The sequence below is a fragment of the Apteryx mantelli genome, chromosome 41 (assembly GCF_036417845.1).
Source record: "Apteryx mantelli isolate bAptMan1 chromosome 41, bAptMan1.hap1, whole genome shotgun sequence".
Lineage (NCBI taxonomy): Eukaryota > Metazoa > Chordata > Aves > Apterygiformes > Apterygidae > Apteryx > Apteryx mantelli.
The window spans coordinates 243,998-251,431 of record NC_090018.1 but is presented as its reverse complement, the minus strand read 5'-3'; the positions used below and the strand labels follow the sequence as shown (position 1 = coordinate 251,431).

Here is a 7,434-nt window from a genome sequence, read left to right as displayed (position 1 = left end):
TAATGATTTCTGTATAAAATGGACGTCAATAAAGCACCGCGTTGGGAGTAGGAGCCCCGAGCTGGCCCCGGTCTCACTGCCAGCCCCCCCCCCCCCAGCAGCACTGTCACTTCCGTCCCCCGGGCTGCGCTGCCAGCAGCTGCCAGGGGCTGAGCACAGGGTGGGGGTGGGCAGGTGGCCCTGCTCCTAGCCACAGCTCTTGGCATGCCGCTGCCAATCCACACCCCTGAGGGTGGGGCAGACTGAGACCACGCCCCCATCTGCTGGCCAGCATGCCACCACCAGTCTGTGGGTGCAGGTGGTGGAGCTGCCAGGAGGCCACACCCCCACCACCGAGGGCAGAGCACACAAGCCACACCCCCACCAACCAGGGAGAGTGGGGCAGATACAGACTCCCACCCCTGCCCTGCCTTACCTGCCCCCCCCCCCCACCAGGAGAGAAAATCCCCCCCCAGGCAGATTCCAACCCCCTGCTGCCCCTGGCGCAGCCACACAAATGAGACAGGGTGAGTGAGGAGAGGTTTATTGCCCCAGCTGCAGCCGGGGGGGGGGCAGGGGGGACACCCTCCCCAGGGCCCCCCCTAGGCGGCGGAGTCGGAGGCCTCGGAGCTATCCTTGATGTCGGTGCTCTCGGTGGCCTCGCTCACCTCACTCACATCCTTGCTGTCGGCCCCACTGTCCTCGGGGGGGGGCAGCGCCATGCCTGGGGGGGCCCCCCCGGGCCCGCAGCCCTCGCCCCGGGGGGGCTCCCCAGGCCCCAGCCCCACTGGGCGGCCCCGCTCCTTCTGCTCCACCTGCTTCCGCAGCTGCAGGGGGAGACAGCGGCGCTCTGTGGGGGGACAAGGGACCCCAGGGGGCCCCATGGCAGCAGGGGAGGGCCCAGGGGGGTGTCCCTGGGGCTGGGAGAGGGAGTCCTACCTCATCCGCCATCTGGGTGAGGTCCCGTTTCATGGCGTAGGCGTCCTCCCCATCCGCGTAGTACTTGGGCTCCACCTCACTGATCCTGGGGAGAAGCGGCCGTTTCGGGGGGGGCGCCTGTCCTGCCTCCCCCCCCACGCACCCCCCCCGCAGTCCCCCCAGTGCCTAGCACTCACTGGAAGTTGAGTGTGTTGGAGTAGAGGTGCAGAGCCGCCCGGTTACTGCCAGAAAACAGACAGAAGCTGTGAGTTGGGGCCCCCTGGCCCAGTGCCAAGGGGGGGGTACAATCACCCCCCCCGCAGCCTGTTCTGGGGGGCTCTGGGGGCCATGCTCACCTCTTACGCACATGCAGTGAGACATACTTGGCGTTGAAGTTCTCAATCATGGCGCGCGACGCCTGGTCCATGAGCTTCTGCGCCAGCCCCAGGCGCCGGTGGGAGCGCTTCACTGCCTGGGGGGGGCAGCAGGGGTGCATGGGCTCCCCAAGGAACCCCCAACCCCCCCCCAAGGGCACTCAGAGAGCCCCAAACCCCCCTAATGCTCCCCATGCCTCCCCCACCAGCCTACCAGGGACGTGATGTGCCCATGGGGGACGTCGTCCGGGTCCTCTTCCCTGTCGGAAGAAGGGGGTGAGATGTGGGGGGGGGACCCACAGCCCTGCTGCCCCCCAGAAGGTTGGAGGGGACCGCCCAGGAGCCCCCCACCGTCACGGGCCCAGGGAGGGGGCCAGGCCCCCCCCGGCCGCACTCACATCTTGGCCAGGACATAGCCCACGATCTTTCCGTTCTCGTCCTCGGCGATGTAGGAGAGCTGCGGGGGGGGGGGGAGACAGAGGGCTGACAGGAGAGGGCCCAGGCGTCCGGCTGCACCCGGAGGACCCCCGGGGGGGACCGGGGCGCCCGAGGGGAGGGGACCGGGGCACCCGGGGCACGCACCTGGGGCCAGGAGAGCCCGTGGTAGAAGTAGTACTTCATCTGGTAGTTCTCGGGCAGGCACAGCAGGTTGCAGTGCTGCATGTTCATCAGGTCCTCGGGCTGCGGGCAGCGCGGCGTCAGGGCCGGGGCTCGGGCGGTCGGGGCCCCCCGTTCCCCCTCCCCCCAAGGGCCCCGCTCTTTCCCGCCCCCTGGGGACCCAGGCGTCCGCCCCCCCCCCAAGCTCCCGGCCCCACCCGCGCATTCCGGATGTTCATGGTTCCCGGCTCCGCCGCCTCGCGCCCGGCTCGGCCTCGCTCTCCGCACGGGCCGCTTCCGGCGGAAGGCCCGCCCCACCCGCGCTTCGGCTCCCCCCCCCTGAGCGCTTAGCCAATCGGAACCTTGCCCCGCCCCCGCCTGGTGGGCACCTCCCAGCGGTGCACCGACAGCCAAAGAGCGGGGAGGCTTGCGCGGCCAATCAGCTGCCACAATGGGCTGAGCCCGCCCCTACTTACCCGGCCCCCCTACTAACAAAAGCACTAGCCAATCACCGGCCTGCTCTGCCCAGGACCACGCCCCCTTGGGTCTCAGCCAACCAGGAACGAGGCACCCAGTGGCGTCAGTCGGACACCCACCGGGGGAGCGCTCACCTGGGGAAGCCAATCACGTGCCGGGGGGCGCGCCGCGCGAGGAGCATGACCCTGCCAGCTAGCCCCGCCCACCCACAACTCCCACCCAATCCCGCTGTGGAAGCTGACAGCAGCGGGGGACTGGCAGCCACACCAACCAATGGGGACAGAGCTGTGGATAGGGGGCGGGCGCTGAGACTCCTCCCTGCTCCCTTTGGTGACCTTCTCCAGAGCAGCGCGGAGGGGGGGGTGGCGCGGCCCGGATGCCTGGGTCCCCGGGGAGTGGGGGGGGACCCAGACGCCTGGGTCCCCGGGACAGCGCAGAGCCGGGAGGCAGACAGATGAGTCACATTTTATTGATGGGGGCCGGCAGTGGCCCCAGCGCAGCAACATCCCCGAGGCGCTGGCGGTCCTGGGGTGTCTCCCTGGTGGTGGTGGTCCCCGTGGCAGTCCCATGGCATCCCCATGGTGGTGACACCCCCATGGCAGCGGCATGCTGGCGGCAGCGACATCCCCACGGGGCTCAGGGCTGCATGCGCAGGGCCCCATCCAGCCGCACCACCTCCCCGTTGACCATGGGGTTCTCAGCCAGGGCCAGGACCAGGTGGGCAAACTCGCCGGGGTGGCCCAGCCGGGATGGGAAGGGCACCTGCTGGCCCAGGAAGCTCCGCACCCGCTCGGGCAGCCCCGCCAGCAGCGGGGTGGAGAAGAGCCCTGCAGGGGTGGCAGCCAGTGAGCTGTGGGGCCACCCCATGGCCCCCCCCCCCGGCCCCACTGCAGCCCCCTACCTGGTGCGATGGTGACCACGCGGATGCCCAGTGGCGCCAGGTCCCTGGCGATCGGCAGCGTCATGCCCACGATGCCACCCTTGGAGGCAGCATAGGCCGCCTGCCCCACCTGCCCCTCGAAGGCGGCCACGCTGGCCGTGTTCACCACCAGCCCCCGGTGCCCATCGGCGTCGGGCGCGTTGCGGCTCATCAGCCTGGCGCTGAGGCGGATCACATTGAAGGTGCCCACGAGGTTCACCTGGGGCAGGAGGATGCCGTGTTGGCGCTGGTGGGGGATGATGTCTGGCACTGTGGCCGCCCCTGCCCCAGCCCCAACTCACGTTGACCACGCGCTGGAAGTCCTCCAGCTCATGCACCTTGTCCCGCTTGCTGTTGTAGGTCTTGATGGCGATGCCGATCCCAGCACAGTTCACCACCAGGTCCAGCCGCCCAAACTGCTTCTGCGCCAGCTCCAGGGCCGCTGCCACATCCTCTGGGGATGTCACCTGCGGGGAGAGGCCAGGTCATGCCACCACCATGGCAGGGAGAGTGCAGCCCCTGGGGCTGCCCCCAGCACCATGCCCTGGGCATCCTTACATCAGCGGGGGCGAAGGCACAGCGGTCGCCCAGCTCATGGGCCAGCCCAGGCCCCTCGGATGTGGGCAGGTCAAGGAGCACCACGCGGCTGCCCTGCTGCACCAGCCGCTCCGCCGTGGCACGGCCCAGCCCTGAGGCACCGCCGGTCACCAGCCCCACCAGGCCCTGTGGGAGTCCTGGTGCAGTCAGAGACACCCCCCGTGCCCATCACCATAGCCTCCTGCCACCCAGGACAGTCTCTCCCGCCCCCTGTGCCTGTCACCATGGCCTCCTGCCCCCCCATGCCCATCACCGTGGCCTCCCTTCACCCCGCTCCCCCGGGTTCCCCCTGCCCGCCCCGCTTCGCTCCCCGGCTAGGTTCGTCCCTCCGCGGCTCCTGTAAGGGCGCCGCCGCCGCGCGGCACCTTCACGCTCCTCAGCGCCGCCATCGCGCTCCCCCTCCCCGCGCCGCGCCCCGCCCCCGCGGCCGCCGGCCAATGGTCGCGCCGGGCGGGCTCTTAAAGGGGAGGGGGCGCGCGCGAGCGCGGGGCGCTTAAAGGGGAAGCGGCGGCGGGGAGCGGGGCCGGGCGCCCCCGCCCCGCGGCCCGGCTGCCGCCGCGGCCCGGCGCCAGGGTGTAGCGTTTCCCCTGACCTTTCCGCGGCGCGGCGGGCTGGGCGGGGAGGCAGAGCCATGGCGGAGCAGGCGGCGCGGATCCCCGGTGCGCGGGGCGGGGCGGCGCGGGGGGCGCTGACCGGGCGGGCGCGGGGGGCGCTGACCCGGCAGGGCGGCCGCGGCCGTGGCCATGGCGGCGGCGGGGGAGCTCACGCAGACGCCGCTGCAGAAAGTCTGGATCCCGCTGAGCGCCCGCCGGCTCCGCCAGCGCCGCGGCTGTGAGTGGGGGGGGCGCGCACCGGCCCCGGGGCGACAGGGGGGGCGGCCGGCGCTGACGCCGCCACCGCCTCCCACAGCCTCGGTGCCACAGTTCACCAACTGCCCCACCATGGTGGTGCTGGTGGGGCTGCCGGCCCGCGGCAAGACCTACATCTCCCGCAAGCTCACCCGCTACCTCAACTGGATTGGCACCCCCACACGCGGTATGCCGGGGCGGGGGGGCACCGGGGGGGGGGCACCGGCACCGTAACTCCCCGCTGCCTCCTGCCCTGCAGTGTTCAACGTGGGGCAGTACCGGCGCGACGCCGTGCGCAGCTACAGCAGCTACGAGTTCTTCCGCCATGACAACCAGGAGGCCATGCGGGTCCGCAGGTGCGGGACAGGACAGGGGGGCACTAGGGGGGGCACAGGGGTGGCACCGGGGGGGCTTACAGCGCTGCCCTCCCCCCCCGCAGGCAATGTGCCCTGGCCGCCCTCCAGGATGTCCGTACCTACCTCAGCTTCGAGGATGGGCAGGTGGCGGTAAGTAACCCCCCTCCTGTGCCCCTGCCCAAAATGCCCCCCCCAGGGGCATCCAAAATGCCTCCCTGGGGGGGGTCACACTGCCCTGGCTCTGCCCCCCCCCCAGGTGTTTGACGCGACCAACACCACGCGGGAGCGCCGGGACCTCATCCTGCAGTTTGCCAAGGAGAATGGCTACAAGGTACCAGCGGGATGGGACAGGGACGGGGAATGGCAGCGGGGGGGGGGGGGGGGGGGAACACCCCTTTTTGCACCCTCTTGCCCCCAGGTGCTGTTTGTGGAGTCCATCTGTGATGACCCCAATGTCATTGAGGAGAACATCAAGGTGAGGCCCTGGGGGGGGGTTGCACTGGGCTGACCCCCCCTCGCCCTGGACCACCCCCCAATTAACAGCTCCCCCAATTAACGGCTCCCCCAGCAAGTGAAGCTGAGCAGCCCCGACTACAAGGGCTGTGCCCAGGAGGAGGTGGTGGCCGACTTCCTCAAGCGCATTGACTGCTACAAGGCCACCTACGAGCCCCTGGACGACCAACTTGACAGGTGACACCCCCCCCCCCCGCCACGGTGGCCGCCTGGGGGGACCCAGGCATCCGGGCTGACCCCCCGCCCGCCCCCCTGCAGCGGGCTGTCCTACATCAAGATCTTCGACGTGGGGGTGCGCTACCTGGCGAACCGGGTGCAGGGCCATGTGCAGAGCCGCACGGTGTACTACCTCATGAACATCCACGTGACGCCCCGCACCATCTACCTCAGCCGCCACGGCGAGAGCCAGCTCAACCTGCGTGGCCGCATCGGTGGCGACTCGGGGCTCTCTCCCCGTGGCCGCCAGGTGGGCGGGCCCTGCCCTGGCCATGCCCCCAGGGGTGGGGCTGTTGCTCTGGGCCAGAGCTGGGGGTGGGGCTAAGGAGCAGGCCACACCCCCAGGGGCAGAGCCACAGCTGAGGGGTGGGGCTAAGGGAGAAGGCCACGCCCCCAGGGGCAGGCCCAGCACAGGTTTATCACCATGCCACAAGCAAAGGAGCAGAGCTGGCAGCCACAGGGGTGGGGCCACAAGCAAGGGGTGGGGCTATCTGGTCAGGCCACACCCCCAGGAGGCATGGCCAGACATGAGCCCGCCCCCCAGTATGCCACAGCGTTGGCTGAGTTCATCCGGAACCAGCACATCCGGGACCTCAAGGTCTGGACCAGCCACATGAAGCGGACAATTGAGACGGCCGAGGCCCTGGACGTGCCCTACGAGCAGTGGAAGGCGCTCAATGAGATCGACGCGGTGAGGGGGGCCCCGGCACCTGGGCGCTGCCCCCACGGGGGCCAGGAGGCCCTGGCATCCCTGATGGGGCCGCTGCCCTGCAGGGCGTGTGCGAGGAGATGTCCTACGAGGAGATCCAGGCCCGCTACCCACAGGAGTTCGCGCTGCGCGACCAGGACAAGTACCGCTACCGCTACCCCAAGGGCGAGGTGGGTGGAGAGGGGGCCCCGGCGCTGGCACTCACCTGCCAGCGGAGCTCCCAGAGCAGGGCAGCCCCCCCTCACCGTGCCACGGCCCCCCCAGTCCTACGAGGACCTGGTGCAGCGCCTGGAGCCTGTCATCATGGAACTGGAGCGGCAGGAGAACGTGCTGGTCATCTGCCACCAGGCAGTCATGCGCTGCCTGCTGGCCTACTTCCTGGACAAGAGCGCGGGTACGGCCCCCCCGGGGACCCCCCAGCCCCGGGGACCCCCCGCAGCCCCCTCACCCTCTTTTCCCCCACAGAGGAGCTGCCCTACCTCAAGTGTCCCCTGCACACGGTGCTCAAGCTGACCCCTGTGGCCTATGGTAAGCGCATGGGGTGGCGTGAGACCCCCAAGCCCACCTGGGGCCCCGCAGCATCCCCACGTCCCCCCCAGCTCCCGCCTGATCCCTTCTCTGCCCCGGGGGCGCCAGGGTGCGAAGTGGAGTCCATCTTCCTCAACGTGGAGGCTGTGAACACGCATCGCGAGCGGCCCCAGGTGAGTCTGGGGTGCTAATTAACCTCCTCTGCTAATGGCCCAGGGAGGGGCTCCAAGGGGAGCCTCCACCCCATGGCCCCACCTTGGTGCCCGCAGAATGTTGACGTCAGCCGTCCCACGGCCGAAGCCCTGCTCACTGTGCCGGAGCACTACTGAGGCCCTCCTGGACGCCACCCCCCCCCCAGTAAACACTATGTTAACCGATGGCCCGAGCCTGGTGCTGGCAGGGG

At 70.3% G+C, this 7,434-nt stretch overlaps 4 protein-coding genes across 9 annotated transcripts in view; 2 read left to right on the top strand and 2 right to left on the bottom strand.

Annotated features, from left to right (window-relative positions):
- Positions 1 to 500, top strand: part of WDR45 (WD repeat domain 45) — a 3,817-nt gene extending 3,317 nt beyond the window's left edge. Inside the window, exon 8 of the mRNA XM_067315074.1 lies at positions 489 to 500. Within this exon, the coding sequence (XP_067171175.1) occupies positions 489 to 500 (12 nt within the window). The remainder of the gene's footprint in view (positions 1 to 488) is intronic.
- Positions 501 to 507: 7 nt separating this feature from the next.
- NAA10 (N-alpha-acetyltransferase 10, NatA catalytic subunit) lies at positions 508 to 2,183 on the bottom strand. Its single transcript, XM_067315068.1, has 8 exons — positions 2,087 to 2,183; positions 1,854 to 1,952; positions 1,670 to 1,728; positions 1,486 to 1,531; positions 1,254 to 1,369; positions 1,095 to 1,139; positions 919 to 1,003; positions 508 to 806 (listed from the first exon to the last, which is right to left on the bottom strand). The coding sequence occupies exons 1-8, from the start codon at positions 2,105 to 2,107 to the stop codon at positions 582 to 584; spliced, it is 696 nt and encodes a 231-aa protein (XP_067171169.1). The 5' UTR covers positions 2,108 to 2,183; the 3' UTR covers positions 508 to 581.
- Positions 2,184 to 2,798: 615 nt separating this feature from the next.
- On the bottom strand, positions 2,799 to 5,958 carry HSD17B10 (hydroxysteroid 17-beta dehydrogenase 10). Of its 3 annotated transcripts, none has more exons than XM_067315093.1 (5): positions 5,880 to 5,958; positions 3,823 to 3,987; positions 3,567 to 3,731; positions 3,247 to 3,484; positions 2,799 to 3,172 (listed from the first exon to the last, which is right to left on the bottom strand). In XM_067315093.1, the coding sequence occupies exons 1-5, from the start codon at positions 5,901 to 5,903 to the stop codon at positions 2,982 to 2,984; spliced, it is 783 nt and encodes a 260-aa protein (XP_067171194.1). In that variant the 5' UTR covers positions 5,904 to 5,958; the 3' UTR covers positions 2,799 to 2,981. The 3 variants fall into 3 exon arrangements, with proteins under 3 accessions (XP_067171194.1, XP_067171192.1, XP_067171193.1); XM_067315091.1 differs by lacking the exon at positions 5,880 to 5,958 and adding an exon at positions 4,227 to 4,494 and having other exon boundaries at positions 3,823 to 3,998; XM_067315092.1 differs by lacking the exon at positions 5,880 to 5,958 and adding an exon at positions 4,227 to 4,301.
- Positions 4,454 to 7,409, top strand: PFKFB1 (6-phosphofructo-2-kinase/fructose-2,6-biphosphatase 1). Of its 4 annotated transcripts, XM_067315087.1 has the most exons (14): positions 4,590 to 4,692; positions 4,771 to 4,896; positions 4,969 to 5,065; positions 5,149 to 5,215; positions 5,322 to 5,396; positions 5,484 to 5,540; positions 5,634 to 5,755; positions 5,837 to 6,044; positions 6,339 to 6,485; positions 6,569 to 6,673; positions 6,768 to 6,897; positions 6,969 to 7,031; positions 7,140 to 7,204; positions 7,301 to 7,409. In XM_067315087.1, exons 1-14 carry the CDS (start codon positions 4,605 to 4,607, stop codon positions 7,358 to 7,360), a joined length of 1,410 nt encoding a protein of 469 aa, XP_067171188.1. In that variant the 5' UTR covers positions 4,590 to 4,604; the 3' UTR covers positions 7,361 to 7,409. The 4 variants fall into 4 exon arrangements, with proteins under 4 accessions (XP_067171191.1, XP_067171188.1, XP_067171190.1 ...); XM_067315090.1 differs by lacking the exons at positions 4,590 to 4,692; positions 4,771 to 4,896 and adding an exon at positions 4,454 to 4,520; XM_067315089.1 differs by lacking the exon at positions 7,140 to 7,204.
- Positions 7,410 to 7,434: the final 25 nt, after the last annotated feature.

What these genes read in the sequence shown, in the direction of transcription:
- NAA10 (XM_067315068.1), bottom strand. Translation starts at nt 2,107, where the DNA reads ATGAACATCCGGAATGCGCGG. An exon ending in TGAACATCCGGAATGCGCGG is followed by an intron (nt 1,953 to 2,086) that starts GTGGGGCCGGGA and finishes CGCTGCCCGCAG; the next exon opens with CCCGAGGACCTGATGAACAT. An exon ending in ATGGGCACATCACGTCCCTG is followed by an intron (nt 1,370 to 1,485) that starts GTAGGCTGGTGG and finishes TGCCCCCCCCAG; the next exon opens with GCAGTGAAGCGCTCCCACCG.
- HSD17B10 (XM_067315091.1), bottom strand. Translation starts at nt 4,494, where the DNA reads ATGGCTCTGCCTCCCCGCCCAGCCCGCCGCGCCGCGGAAAGGTCAGGG. An exon ending in ACTTCCAGCGCGTGGTCAAC is followed by an intron (nt 3,485 to 3,566) that starts GTGAGTTGGGGC and finishes CTCCTGCCCCAG; the next exon opens with GTGAACCTCGTGGGCACCTT. An exon ending in CGTGGTCACCATCGCACCAG is followed by an intron (nt 3,173 to 3,246) that starts GTAGGGGGCTGC and finishes CCACCCCTGCAG; the next exon opens with GGCTCTTCTCCACCCCGCTG.
- PFKFB1 (XM_067315087.1), top strand. Translation starts at nt 4,605, where the DNA reads ATGGCGGCGGCGGGGGAGCTCACGCAGACGCCGCTGCAGAAAGTCTGG. An exon ending in TCTCTCCCCGTGGCCGCCAG is followed by an intron (nt 6,045 to 6,338) that starts GTGGGCGGGCCC and finishes CCCGCCCCCCAG; the next exon opens with TATGCCACAGCGTTGGCTGA. An exon ending in ACCGCTACCCCAAGGGCGAG is followed by an intron (nt 6,674 to 6,767) that starts GTGGGTGGAGAG and finishes CGGCCCCCCCAG; the next exon opens with TCCTACGAGGACCTGGTGCA.